At 41.4% G+C, this 15,536-nt stretch overlaps 1 protein-coding gene across 1 annotated transcript in view; it reads right to left on the reverse strand.

The window, feature by feature from the left end:
* Positions 1–241: 241 nt before the first annotated feature.
* LOC108715894 (NUAK family SNF1-like kinase 1) overlaps positions 242–15,536 on the reverse strand; it is a 29,526-nt gene continuing 14,231 nt past the window's right edge. Inside the window, exons 4-8 of the mRNA XM_018261430.2 lie at positions 12,128–12,279; positions 8,248–8,313; positions 5,781–5,900; positions 2,979–3,111; positions 242–2,664 (exon numbers count right to left, since the gene is read on the reverse strand). Coding sequence (XP_018116919.1) covers positions 1,730–2,664; positions 2,979–3,111; positions 5,781–5,900; positions 8,248–8,313; positions 12,128–12,279 — 1,406 coding nt within the window. The 3' untranslated portion in view covers positions 242–1,729. The remainder of the gene's footprint in view (positions 2,665–2,978; positions 3,112–5,780; positions 5,901–8,247; positions 8,314–12,127; positions 12,280–15,536) is intronic.

The raw sequence follows: 15,536 nt of genomic DNA on the forward strand, positions 1-15,536 counted from the left end.
ATACATTACATAGTGTATACATCAAGACTGGATAGAGCAGACGTTACTGAAAAAAATAAAAAGCTGACTTTCCTAAAATCCCAAGGAACTGACATGGGAATGGAGTAGAGTTCAGAAGCAGGCAGCCCTTTGTCTGAGTTCACCGAGCCAATCCCTCTTCTACAGAATGCTCTGGCATTTCCGCATTTTCATACAATACTTTCTTTGGCTCTGAATCTTATATAGATGTAATTAAATACCGTCTCTGGTATTTCCTTCACAGCGGGGATTTTTTTTTTCTCTTGCTTCTGGTATTTTAGCAATTTGTACCCATATCACAATCTTATGGTACATTTTACATTTCATCATGAAAAGGGGAAATGTATTGAAAATGGTTTCAATGGAGGCTCATTTATTGAAGGTCAAATTTTAGCGGCTTTAGAGGTTTTTTGAAACCTTATTTAAACTCATCTCATTTATCAAAAGATCCGAACTGAAAAAGCACGAACGGGGAAAAAAGTTGCAGAAAACTTGTTCTGCTTCCTCTATAGCGAATAAAAAAACCCAGTTCTCTTACCTGCGGTGGGGAAGGGGGACGCAAGTCGGGCGGGACTGGGCGGAGTCTGGGCAGGGCAGATGCAGGATGTGGGTGGGAGGATGGGGATTGTAGTGCCCCGGACCAAGATTTTTTTCAGGGGGACCAGGCGCTCTCTAGTAACGCCACTGCTACGACTTTTTCGTATTATCACACAAAAGCCACCATGAAAAACACCCCAAAACCTCAAAAACCACAAAGCAAAAACAAGATCCAGTTGTAAAAGGGACCATCTGCCATTGACGTCTACATGATTTTGACAGGTTTTAGCTGGAGTCTTTTCAGATTCAGAATTGTCACAGTTTTGTTGCATAATACCCAGAAAAGCTGCACTTTTTTTCTGCAACTTTTTCGGGTTTTTTGGCGACAAAAAGCCCGAACTGAAAAGGACACGGTTGAGTAAATCAGTCCCATAGATCACAACTGAGGTTAATGGGGATGGACAGCTTTAAAATATTACAAAGAATCTAATTAATTTCCACCTATACTACCATTTCTTTTCTTCCAGGGCTCATTTTGGGTACTCAACCTACACGCAATTAATTTCAATGAATTGCGTGAAAGCAAGCATCATTGCTCCAAAAATAACTGCACTGACGTGATATACCAAGAGAGCAAATCATGTTGACACCAATTATTGTATGGGAGCCCAAAATAAGTCTGGAATTCTGAGAAATTTTGCACCTAGAGTGCATTCATAAAGCAGAGATAGTTTAAAAATAAATAAAAGAAAGCTTATAGGGCAGAGGGTATGGGTAACTAACTGGCGGAAAAATCTACATCAGAGATGATGCTCTGCTATGTGTTGGGGAATTTCGACTGATGGTTGAAGAGCATTTCAATGAAAAGGTCTGGCACAAACAAAGTGAAGAAATCCCTGTACACCCAAGGTAGGTATGGGACTACCAACAACTACTATCATCCTTTCAACTGTGAAATTATGCCTGCATGCTTAAATTCTGGAATTGTGCCTAAAAAGATTCAGGTTCCTCACCAGTGACCTAAATATGAATGAATCATAAGCTATGACTCAATGAAGGACTCTTCATTGTTATACATTATTGCAGTTAAAGTCAGTGTCCACCAAATATCTACACAAGATTTCCATAAGGCACTTATATAGATTATATATATATAAAAAAAAATTTTTTTAAATTAATGAACCCCAGTAAGCTTTCTTGACAAGCCATCTTCTTCTTCAGAACTGGACAAGTTGTTTTGGGGACTGTAAGAAAACAATGGGCTCTTTTTCTCAGAAGTCACATCAACCAGATCAAATGAATCACTAGAAAGAAAGCTGTCATCACTAATGACACTCGATGGCCGACTTGGGTCTTTTGCAGGTCCTCCAGGAGAAAGGAACAAGTCTTCCAAGGAACCAGAAAGGCTATTCACCGAACCATCACCTGGGGTGTCCAAAGGGCCTGAAAACCGTCCAGTTGTTTTTAGAATACCCTTTTTTCTCCTACACTCATTCTCTGATCTTCTTTTATCTTGTGGAACTTGGAGATATGTTTTTGGACATTCTGTTGACATGATCCTTTCTGGGGAAGATGAGTAACCAGATTCCCGTTCGTATGATGTTTTTTTGAGTATTCCTTTCTTTGGCATCTTAAAAATACCATCAGTATTTATAGGACTGACTGCACTGTGCAAGGATGAGCTCTGTGAGTCTTTGTTTAGCTCTGGCCGCTCTTCTGACAGATCTGAAGAAGTCAAAAACGCGCTGTCAAAACTGCTTCTTTTCTTAAGGATTCCTTTGGGTATTTGGATTGTACTGTTTAACTCCATCTCTTGCTGGGACTGATAAATATCGTTTTCCTTCTTGGATTTCCTAAGGCAAACTTCATACTCCTCTTCTTTCCTTAGTTCCTCTTGACGATGATCCATCTTTGTTATTTGGAAACCTGGTGTGTTCTGACACTCTATATACCGGGCTAACAGAGGGGACTGACATTCCGGTACCAATTCACAGTCACACACCACAGTGTCATATCCCCAGTTAACCCACCAGTGGTTGGCAATATCTTCTATGGTGGCTCTGCTTGTAGTATTCACTGTGAGCATCCAGTCAACCAGTCCAAATGCACCTGATAGAAAAGGAAACAATCGTAGATTGGTCAGATTTTACCAGTGTCACTTTACTTCGGTGTAATAATTATTATTAACTTTTACAAAAGATCAAGAATGAAAAAGGCAGAAAAAATAAAGTTTTAATAATGTCCATCAATCCTTTTTCTTGCAATTTCCTCCTGATGCCTCGCTAGTTCCCGTCAACGTTGCCATTGCCTATTCACAGTAAGTTATATTTAGACATTAAATAAAAAGGCGATCGTACATTATAGTAGTAATATATCATATTTAAAATAGTACAGATGCAGAGAGAATGGGAAAACGTAATAACCTGAGAGATGAGGAGGCTCCCTGTACTGGCCATGGCTAATCTGTTCAGCAAGGGACTTGTAGTTATTGTTTTCAAATGGCATGACTCCATACACCAGTGCATAAAGTAGTACACCTAGGGCCCAGCAATCAACCTGTAATGGAAGGGAGTAGAATAAAAAAAAGATGAGTATATTCTGATGAAAAACAAGTTTGTAGTACAGGTATGTCTGCTAAAAAAGATCATTTAAACATTATTGAAACCCAATAGGATTGTTTTGCCTCCATATCTTCGTGTGGACGAAGTACAAGGTACTGTTTTATTATTGCAAAGAAAAAGGAAATAATGTTTACATTTTAATTATTTAATTAAAATGGAATCTATTGGAGATGGCCAACCCAGAATTTGGAGCTTTCTGGACAACTGATTCCATACCTTTACACAGTATAGTCTTGGTGCAAGAGAGAAACAAATTGGTTGTACAGAGAAAAAGGACATTATTCTTAAGTCTATGGGAGATGGCCAGGTTTCTGGATAACAGATCCCATACCTGTACAGTATAATCTTGGTTCAAGTGAGAAACAAGTTGGTTGTACAATATAGTTTTGGCTCAAGTGTGAAATAAGTCAATTTTATAGTTTTAGTATAATCTTATCACAAGCGTTAAACAAGTTGGTTGTACATTGGAGTCTTGACCCAAATGTGAAGCAAGTTAGCTATCCAGGGCCTACATGTTGTTTAGATGACCACTAGCCTTAAGGTGGCCATAGACTCAAAGATCCGCCAAACAAGCAGATATTTCCCGATATGCCACTAACGGCATGGCTATATCGGGGGTAATTTGAACGTTCGGCCATATGGCCGAACGATCGAATTACGATGCGCCAAGGGGCTCTGATGGGTCGGTCGGTTAAAAATCAAACCTTCCTGATCGATATCGTGGCCAGATATATCGGTAAGACCCGTCGGAAGCCCCCATACACGGGCAGATAAGCTGTCAAATTGGTCTAAACGACCGATATCGGCAGCTTTATCTGCCCGTGTATGGCCACCTTAACTGTCATATTGGACAAAGATACCACATCAGCAACCTCCTCCCATAAATGAGATTATATGATAAGAGCACTGTCACTAGGTTCTCAAACTAGGTGACAAACACCTCAAATTAATCACCAGTGCATAAATGGATTCAACAACAAGTCAACACTGATATTCCTGCTGTTCATCCAGACATGGGACCTGACCACTAATGAAATTCTGCTGCTACATATTTCCATGGACGGCATCAACTGGCCATATACTGTTAACTGCACAGTGCTGTACAATGTGTAGGCAAACAATATTCTATTAGGGTCACATTGGATGGAATCTGTTTATACATCCCCAAGCATCTCCAGTTTTAAATCACATTTTATGCTTGTGAAGGCAGAAAAAGACACTATTACAAAGTGCATTTGGAATGTAGTGCTTCCATCTGAGCCCCATCCGCAGTGCTGAGCTTGCCATTGAATTGAAAATGCACTTTACATCTGAATGGTCAGACAAGACCCAGCTTCATTCCACCCATTGTTAATATAGTGCTCACCCCATACTCCACCAGCCAATGACCAATGAGAGCTGTATCTCATAAAAACACGTTAATTTATAATTTGTGTGCCAGTCTGTTTGGTTTGAAGTGGGCGAACTGAAGTCTCACATACTTGTCTAGAGTTATTTCCTGCCACCCAGACAATATTATTGTGTAAGGATGTTGGAAGCTGCATTCCCGCAGCTCTTCCAGTGCATCTGTTACTGTTACAGAGATTGTGCCGATTTCCTTAAACTATTTCTAATGTAAAATTGGCAATAAACTCAAAGTGTGTCATCTCAGAAACCTGGACCGTTTTTCGCTGCTTCCCATGAATACAATAGAAAGCAACTGGTGATCCGCCCAGTGCCCTTTTGCCAAACATGAAGATCTGCTCATTTGGTGAGGTCGCCAATAGTCAACAATCAGATCATAATTGGAGCAAATTAAACCTGTCTTAATGATATCTGGCTGATTTTTGGCCAGAAATAGGACATTGCCTAAACTAAAGGTGGCCATACACGCACCGATATTATCGTATGAAACAATTTTTGTGCGAAATTCGCGTGTATATGGCAGGAGACAAGCCGAACGATATCAGCAGAAAGCTGGTATATTGGTCGTCTCATCGATCGACCCAGGCGGAAAATTTTGGTTGGACGTCTTTGAAGGCACCTGAAAATTGGCCACTGTTAGTGCTGAATCATCAGATACAGGTAGAATTCTATTGTTTCTACCTATATATTTGACAATTCAGCTCTACACGTGTGTATTGAAACAAACGTTCTTACTTGGAAAGATCTTTTCCAGGAAAGATCATAATTGTTACTTCTATGGCCACCTAATGTCAGCAGCTTTTATCAACCAGTATTATAATTGGAGCTATGTAGACTGTGTGTTCCCCATCCCAGCGAGAAAATCAAACCTGCCCTATCGACATCTGTTTCGATTTTTGGCCAGATATAGGACATTGTCTGGCACCATACTGAGTCAGCAGCATTTATCAGCCAATGGGGCTCATTTATCAACACAGGGCAAATTTGCCCATGGGCAGTTACCTATAGCAACCAATCGGTGATTAGCTTTTTAAAACCAGCTGCAAGTAGAACAATGAATGCAGCAATTTGATTGGTTCCCATGGGTTACTGCCCATGGGCAAATTTGCCCAGTGTTGTTAAATGACCCCCAGTGTATGGCAGCCTTTATAAGATGGGGTGGAATGGGGTGGAATGGATTGCGAGAGAGAGATCGCTCACCTCTGGTCCTTGGTAGGGCAATCCTTTAACAATCTCTGGTGATGCATACAGTGGGCTGCCACAGTACGTTTCCAACACTTGATTCTTTTGGAAATGATTCGAAAGCCCAAAATCTGCAAGCTAAAAGAAAAAAGAAATATATATAATGAACTTCTTTTACACAATATAGGACTCATTTAGGTTTGAGAAGCACAAGTACCATTAATGGGTGCGAATTTACTAACTGCTTAATAGTCCTACCTGCTCTAGTCTGTGCCCTTAAGTCTATTGTGCAATATGCATTGTCAGGGTCAAACTTGGGTGTGCAAGGCCAACTGGGGCTGCTACCCTAGGAGGCCCCACATCCCTTCTAGGCCCCCAGTTGTACGCTCACCCACTACCAGCCCCTTCCCCCCCTGTCTGCACTGTACTTACTTTTGCTGCAATTGGGGGAGGGCAGGCCATGACTGGGTCTGGGTTGTCAGGGCCCACCGGGCTTTTTTCCCAGTGTGCCTCTGGCTCAGTCTGACCCTGTGTATTGCAAGTTTAATATTTCCTACTTATCCATGTCTATTTTGCACTATGGTTGTATAGAGCCACAGATGGAGCAACCTAAACTTGAATCATATTGCAAACAAAAAGCAATACCCTCTCCCCCACTGAAATTAAGGTTGTGCCATGTGTATTGTGTGCACCATCAGTACAGTCTGCTCCATCTATATGAGTGCACCAGATACAATATGCCCCCATTCAAGTTCATTTCAAACACAAGCATCAAACATACTTTACATTCTATTCTATGAAACGCTTTTTCCAACTTGCATCTTTGCATTAGAAAACCTAAAGATGTTCTGGGTAGAAGTGTTTAGGAAATGGGGACTCCCAAGCAATGCAGAAGCGAAATCACAAAGCAGAGGGGAAAATGTAAGTAATTCAGGGTTGTCCTTCTTGCAACTCTGCAGAGGCCGAACATTCTTAAAGGGATACTGTCATGGGAAAACAAGTTTTTTTCAAAACGCCTCAGTTAATAGTGCTGCTCCAGCAGAATTCTGCACTGAAACAGAATTCCCATTGCAACAGAACAATGGGAAGGTAACCAGATAACAGCTCCCTGGTAGATCTAAAAACAACACTAAATAGTAAAAGCCAAGTCCCACTGAGACTGATTCAGTTACATTAAGTAGGAGAAGTAACAGCCTGCCAGAAAGTAGTTCCATCCTAAAGTGCAGGCACAAGTCACATGACTGGGGGCAGCTGGAAAACTGACAATATGTCTAGCCCCATGTCAGATTTCAATATTGAATATAAAAAAGTCTGCCTGAGAATTGGATTTCAGTGCAGAATTCTGCTGGAGCAGCACTATTAACTGATGTGTTTTGAAAAAAACATGTTTTCCCATGACAGTATCCCTTTAATGTATAAAGTAAAAAACTACAATGGATTCCCAGCATCACAGGATTCCTTGGGGGAACATTCTTAATAAAAGTTCAAATGACGAATACAAATCTGTCATTCCCCAGCCCTGTCTATGGAATTCTCCGGGAATGATCCCAGGCCTTATTATTCTGCAAAATGAAAGAATCTACAAGTAACTGGCAAAGCGTCTTTTCTTAGGTCGCCCATCCCATGTTCTACATACACCTTCTTTGTTCACAATCGGACCACGAATACACAGGGGAATTGTTTCCTGGAGGGAAATATTCCAAGAATGTTAATGCATCCTGCCAGTGGTTGGGAATTCAATGTATCGCTGGAGAAAGATCCAATTAAAAAAAGTTGTTTTTTTTTGGTGTGATACCAAAACACAGACATTCCCAGCATTCTTCTACACAATGCCAGACCTGGGGTGCCCTCCTTAAAAGGCAAAGGGAACGGCAGGAGACTGCTCAATCATGGCTTGGGGCTATTTTTAGAAATCCAATCAATCTCAGGGCTATTTCTGCCCTGCTGCACTTTAGCTGGTGGATACATGATGGGACCTTGGCTTGCGTTTGGTTAAACTGTTCCCACACTCTATTACTGAGACTGCACATGTGTCTCTTGCAGCTGGAAAAATGTCTCAAAAGTCATTGAGTTGCTGCCAAGTCACAGAGTTGTCTGCAAAAAGCAAAACAGCTAAATTTAGGTCCCTTCTAGTGCCCCAGCGGTTGCATTGAACAGGGGTGTCATTTTGGCACCAAATAGCAAAAGCAACTGAAACTTCCAGGGGTGGTGGGACCTGGACATCCCAATCCAACACTGATCTTCAGACTGAGTCTACTACATTGGTCCCAGTTGGACGTTTCAAAGGATAAAATACCCTATTTAAAGTTCAGGCTTTATTGCTCAGTACATATTGAGCTGGGTTACTGCGCTCAGGGAACTTTTAATAATCACTTTGCTTTTGTTTGTACAAGACACGAATATATTTAAATATACACGCAAAAAACTAACTAGATCTCAGGATTACCGTATGCCTGGATATTACATTTGTCTGGGTGTGCCTTACCTTTACATTCAAGTTTTCATCCAAAAGAATGTTCTCCAGTTTAATATCCCGGTGTACAATACCTTTCTAGAAAAATAAAAGAACATTTTAGGAGCAGTGTAAAACTGCTAATATAACAAAAACAAAAAGAAACTGAATGTCCAATACAGAAGCTCTCAGAAGAGCAGCACTTTCCTAAATGTTTTATTTGGGGGGGGCATCCTGTTATGGGATCTCAGAAACAATGCTATTTAAAGTAAAACCTTCTACAGGTATAGGACCTGTTATCTAGAATGTGCGGGATCTGGGTTTTTTCCGGATAAGGGATCTTTCTGTAATTTGATTCTTCATACCTTCTACTAAACCTTCTAAGTCTACTATAAAATCATGTCAATATTAAATAAACCCAATAGGCTGGTTTTGCTTCCAATTAATTATATCTTAGTTGGGATAAAGTACAAGCTATTGTTTTATTATTACAGAGAAAAAGGAAATCATTTTTTAAAATTTGGATTATTTGGATAAAACGGAGTCTAAGGAGACAGCCTTTCCGTAATTCTGAACTTTCTGGATAACGGGTTTCCAGATAACGGATCCCATACCTGTATATGAATAGACACCCATGAGTGCAAGGGTTCTGATGTGACTACACGATTCTGCAGCAGAGTATTGTTGGTTACATACTTTGCATCGTCGCTATAAAATAATTACCCTTTAAAAACAACAGGTGATTTACTGTAAATTCCCTAACTGAAAGGGTGACGGCGAATACATTAAACAGAGTTCTTACTATCAGGGTCACGGAGTGATTAATAGGCAGAATTAGGCCAGAGTTCTTTTCGGCAGTCGTTTCCAGCAGCCGCTGCCAGTAATAACAGTTTATTGATTGGAAGGAGAGGTTTGAAGTGTCTCAACAGAGACATAAACAGAGTGATATTGTGAGCTCCGAGTTGCCCAGGAAACCAAAATAATGTTTCCCCGAGACACCAACAAGCAGGCAATAGAGACTGCCGGTCTGCAAAGAATAAGCCTCGGGGAATGTGGCACGGAGTCAAAAACACTGTACAACTACTAAATCTTTCCTTGATTAAACTCACACTGAGCCAAGGGAGAAAACCACAGCAATCCCATTCATTGGGACACAAGTGCAATGCTGAGATCAGGCCCGGACTGGCAATCTGTGGGTTCTGGCAAATGCCAGAGGGGCTGCTGTAAGTTGCCATAGACAGTCAATATTTAGTGGGCTACTGGGGGCTGTTTGGGCCTCTGTGTATTTGAAATGCCAGGGCCTATCAAACATATACAACTATACATGCACTGGTCCATTATCAACTTACCGTATATACTCGAGTATAAGCCGAGTTTTTCAGCATCCAAAATGTGCTGAAAAAGTCTACCTCGGCTTATACTTGGGTCAGCAGGCAGTAGTTGAGATTGCAGTCACTTTTAATCATTCCTATACCAACAGTTCACTTGGGGAGAGACTGCAATATCCCACAATGCCCTCTGTTGGTTTTATGAAAGAATAACAGTGCGCCCTCTGTTGGTTATATCAAAGAATAACAGTGACTGCAATATCACACAGCGCCATCTGTTGGTTGTATCAAAGAATAACAGTAACTGCAATATCACACAGCGCCATCTGTTGGTTGTATCAAAGAATAACAGTGACTGCAATATCACACAGCGCCATCTGTTGGTTATATCAAAGAATAACAGTAACTGCAATATCACACAGCGCCATCTGTTGGTTATATGAAAGAATAACAGTAACTGCAATATCACACAGCGCCCTCTGTTGGTTGTATAAAGGATTAACAGTGATGGCAATATCACACAGCACCCTCTGTTGGTTATATGAAAGATTAACAGTGATGGCAATATCACACAGCACTCTCTGCACAAGTCTCTGTCACCATCAACTTTGCAAAGAAGTCCGGTTGATCGCTGGGGGAGTCTTTTTGGCGGAAGGTGCGCTGCTGGGAGACAGGGCTGTAGTTGTGTCTAGGCTTATACTAGAGTCAATAAGTTTTCCCAGTTTTCGTAGGTAAAATTAGGTACCTCGGCTTATACTCGGGTCGGCTTATACTCGAGTATATACGGTATTATTGTACTGCACATGCAAAGGCAACTGAAACTTCCTGGAGTGGTGGGACCTGGACATCCCAATCCGACACTGATCTTCAGACTGAGTCTACTACATTGGTCCCAGTTGGACGTTTCAAAGGATAAAAGACCCTATTTAAAGTTCAGGCTTTATTGCTCAGTATAACATATTGAGCTGGGTTACTGCGCTCGGTGAACTTTTAATAATCACTTTGCTTTTGTTTGTACAAGACATGAATATATTTAAATATACACGCACGAGGATGTCTCGGATATTCCAGACTTGACGGTTATTGGTCCAAGGTTAAAGCAACCAATACCTGGTCAGATATTTATAGGGCAGGTAGTGCTACCGAATGGTACAATACTTGTTTGGACTGAAGCCTGTGCACCTAGATCGCTAAATAGCTGCAGCTTGTCCTTCCCACTGACAATTGTTGGTGGTTTGGTGTTGGTTGACCATAATGGGTGGGTCCGGTATAAAAGTCTACTGAGGAGACTCGGCAGTGATGTGAAAGTTTTCCGATCCCCCCTTGCCCTAAACCTTTCCTCTTCAACCCGTGCCGAAAGCAACCCGAGGTTGTGGAGGGTCTTTTATACAAATAGAGCAAATGGGGCTATCCGGCACTCAAAGGAGTCCACAAGGCCAAGAAATAAAGTAAAAACAATGTTTATTTATATAATAAGCCCTTATGGAGATGGTTAATTTTTACATTCTACAAATAAACATTGTTTTTACTTTATTTCTTGGCCTGCTGGACTCCTTTGAGTGCTGGATAGCCTCATTTGTTTTATAGTTAGTTATTTACATTGGTACTCTTTTGCACCATTTTTGTTTTTCTAAGGGACTTTTATACACCAACCCACCAACAATTGTCCACACTTCACAAGTAATGAATTTGCACGGGCATGGATTTGCAGCGAAATTCTGCATTCCACCACCTGCAAATTTTTTCGCAAAACTGCTGCAAAAACTCACAGCCACAAAAAAGTCGAAAAGTCAAAATGATTTTGACGCCCATTGACTTTTATGCATTGGGGCGAAAAAGTTGTGCGTGTAGAATTTGTCGAGCGCGTAAAATTTATCGCCCGTCAAAATTATTTTGACACCAAATGACAAATGCTTTTCACCGTTTAACGAATTTTTTGTCAAATCGAAACGAGACAGATTCGCCCATCACTATTCACAAGCCTCACTGGGGCATTTCTTTTTAGTAACTCATGATTGGGTTTTGTTGTTTGACACTGGTACAAAGGCTTATCCCACAGAGGACAGTTCCTCAAATTTTGGGGTCTGTTTAGGACAGTAACTAAAGCTGGTTGTACAAGGGTCGGATGGCACTCGGATCACTTCGTTTTCCAAAGTCGCCCGAAGTTTCCTTGTGAGGCAACTTCGGAAAAAGAAGCGATCCGAGTGCCATCCCATCGGCGATTTACATTCTAGCCGGTGGGAAGGCAGTTCCAGGAGATTAGTCGCCTGAAGAAGTGGAGATTTGTCGTTGGCAGACTAATCTCCCGAATCTTCGCATTTGTGCCTCTGCCTTAAAGAGAAACTATTACTAGAAAACCATGGCTTCTTATCAAGGCAAAGCATACCCTGAAGGGCCAATGTGTCAGAGAAGAGAAATGTCCAAACTGTTACTATAGGCGCCTTTGTTTGTACTGGTAGATAATGATAATAAAGAACCCAGCTATGACCTTACGGACACAAATCCAGCAACAATGATAGGAATGTGTCCGAGTTTGTTTCTTCACAAGTGCCTTTAACCCTGTTCCCCAGTTTTAGCTCCGGTACCTTGTGGCAGTAGTGCACGGCGGACACAATCTGTCGGAAGAATCTCCGAGCGTCATTTTCTGAAATCTGATTCTTATTATTGATGAAGTCATAGAGCTCCCCATTGCTGGCGTACTCCATGACGATGATGATCTTATCCCTGCTCTCGAACACTGTCAATGAGAAGATGAGACAGAGGCGAGGTCAGTAAGTGGTTTAACAATGAGGCATTTCGTTAAATCTAGAAACATGCACATTTCCCCAGCAAATTATATAGGTGCCACTCCCTCATCCACCCAACACAACACCCACTTCTCTATAAGCATTTCCACTTCGGGGGTCCTTGTCTATGGACTGTTCTCCATAAACAGAATGTGGGGGCATGTTATATTATGTATGGCACAGATGCAGTATATTAGCAATAAATTATTCTTTTTCTCATTATTGGTATTAAGATAATACTCGGTTTCTTTCTGGCTACGGAATTTCCCACAGTCACCAATGCAACACCGCCATCTAATGGCTATAAGTCTTGCATTAAAGGAGAAGAAAAGGCCTATTTACTTGGGAGTGCCAAAAATTAGGCACCCACAAGTGAATTTATTTACTTACCTGAAACCCCAGGCTGGTGCTCCTATCAGCAGAAAACTGCACCGGTCCGGGGTTATTCCAGTGAGCACCACAGAGCGACTGTCTTCCAGCTTCTTCTTTCTTCACCCAGGTGTGCATGGGCAGTAGCGCAAAAAGCCAAACTTTAAAGTCGCTATTAAGTTCTCCCGGGAAATTTGAAGAAAGAAGAAGCCAGAAGCCAATCGCTCCATGGTGCTCACTGGAAGAACCCCCAAAATGGTGCAGTTTTCTGCTGATAGGAGCACCAACCTGGGGTTTCAGGTAAGTAAATACAATCACTTGGGGTTGCCCAAATTTTGGCACACCCAAATAAAAAGACCTTTCCTTCTCCTTTAAAATTACATTTGAATGGGATTCTTTTGATTCTGTGACTATTGGTACAGCCTGACTCTATTTGACACAACTATGCAATAGTGCAATGAGCATGTTTAGATGCAAACCTAATTGTGTCATTAGCAACATTTTATATATATATATATATATATATATATATATATATATATATATATATATATATATATATATAAGCAACAATGTAGAATAAACTATAGCAGGTTTATTGTATCCAACGTTTCGGTTCTATCTAAGGTTCTTAGATAGAACTGAAACGTTGGATACAATAAACCTGCTATAGTTTATTCTACATTGTTGCTTCTAATTATTTAAACTCCAAACTACGGAAAGGCCGTCTCCCACAGACTCCATTTTTACCTAAATAATCAGAATTTTTAAAAATGATTTATTTTTTCTCTGTAATAATAAAACATTAGCTTCATCCAAACTAAGATATAATTAATCCTTATTGGAAGCATAATCAGAATATTGGGTTGTTTACATGATTTTCACATAGATTTTAGGATGAAGATCTAAATTACGGAAAGATCCGTTATCCGGAAAACCCCAGGTCCCGAGCATTTTGGATAACAGGTCCCATACATGTATAATAAAAAGGAACAATAACAAAAAAATAACTTGTAGCCACAAACAACTATCACTCTGGGAGGCTCCAATACTGTTATTGTTACTTTTTATTATTCTTACTTTAATGTTCGGCTGCCGGGGTCAGTGACCCCCCCTATATGAATCGGGGGAAAAAAAGGCAGACTTCTGCTTCATGGTTTCAAGAGCCAGACAGGGCAGAAGAGGATAAACAGACACTGCTTTCAATTCCATTTCCACATAATTAACAGTTTGTAGATGTGTAATAAATATTGGGAGGTTTCTTAGGACTGTCTTTTTCTTAATTAAACAAACAAAAAAAGGGGGTGGAGACAATAAACAGCCTTATCCCATGTGTATAATTCATTTCACTGGGTAATTATAAGCGTTAATGTGTAACGGTCAGTTAACGACACAAACAGACGTCCATGTTTATCTCTGGCAGCCGCTGACATTCTTTGGAACATTGTTTCCTTCCCTGGCTAATCAGGCATGACGTCGAAAATCTCTCACCACCTCCCTGTGTTTACAGTGACATCTTCAGCAGAAGTGCCCCGCACCCCCACCCTGCCCACCGGATATTTTCCTATCTGTCCCATTGCAAGTTAGTACTCAGCCTTACTATGCACTGATAACAATAGAAAGGCAAAGTCATGTTATATTTGTTCTAAGAGTTTAACCATTAGCAAAATCTAGTAGGCAGATACCTAGTTGAACTCTAACTGCCAGCGTAGAGTTGTGCATATCTGATTCGGGGAGATTAGTCCCCCACTGACAAATCTCCTCTCCTAATCTCCCCGAACTGCCTCCCGCCGGCTAGAATCTAAATTACCGACGTTATGGCAATTGGTGTGCCTCGTTTGCCGGAGTCACTCAAAGTTGCCTCACGAGGAAACTTTGGGTAACTTCAGAAAAGTGAAACACTCCGAGTGCCTTGAATCTGCCTAGAATCTAAATTGCCGGCGTGAGGCAGTTTGGGGAGATTAATTGCCCTGAAGAAGAGGCGATTTATCGTCAGACGGCTAAATCTCCCCGAATCCGAGCGTGTGTCTCTGCCCTAAACCCTTAGGGCAGAGACACACGTGGAGATTCGGGGAGATTTAGTCGCCCGTCGACAAATCGCCTCTTCTTCAGGGCGATTAATCTCCCAGAACTAATCTCCCTAAACTGCCTTCCCACTGGCTAGAATGTATAGTGTCAGTGGGATGGCACTTGGATCGCTTCGTTTTCCGAAGTCGCCCGAAGTTCGCCTCACGAGGAGACTGCGGGCGACTTCGGAAAGCGAAGTGCTCCGAGTGCCATCCTGCCAGCGATTTACATTCTAGCCGGCGGGAAGGCAGTTTAGGAAGATTAGCTGCCGGGCGACTAAATCTCCCCGAATTTGAGCGTGAGTCTCTGCCCTTACTGTGCATGCTCCCATGGAAAGAAAAATATTTTGGGATATAATGGGCTGAGCAGGAGTTTTTACACCAGGTTTAAATTCCCCTGAAGGTTCCTGCTAAGGTTGGAGAGAGCTGTGGGTGGGGATTAGTGTGGCCTATGAGTTGTTCACTCACACAATAAGGTGCAGCACTTATATCATTAGAGGACAGAGGTTAATTTGAGTAGTGAGGTCAGTAGGGCCTCTCTGGTTAGTTACATGTCCCTATAATTATACATTGCAGTAACATGTTTAGCATGCATATCACAAATAGAGCCCGAAATGCACTCCCTTAATAATCACCAGTGAAAGTGCAATTTATCAGTGGACGTGGCATTTGGGGAGTTTTTATCCCCTGTACTTTCCTTGGAAAAAACGGTTTTCTAGGATAAGCCCTTGGGCATACTGGGGGCCACATTGAGACCATGGGCCTCCTGTTGA

Source organism: Xenopus laevis, chromosome 4S, assembly GCF_017654675.1.
Source record: "Xenopus laevis strain J_2021 chromosome 4S, Xenopus_laevis_v10.1, whole genome shotgun sequence".
Classification (NCBI taxonomy): Eukaryota; Metazoa; Chordata; class Amphibia; order Anura; family Pipidae; genus Xenopus; species Xenopus laevis.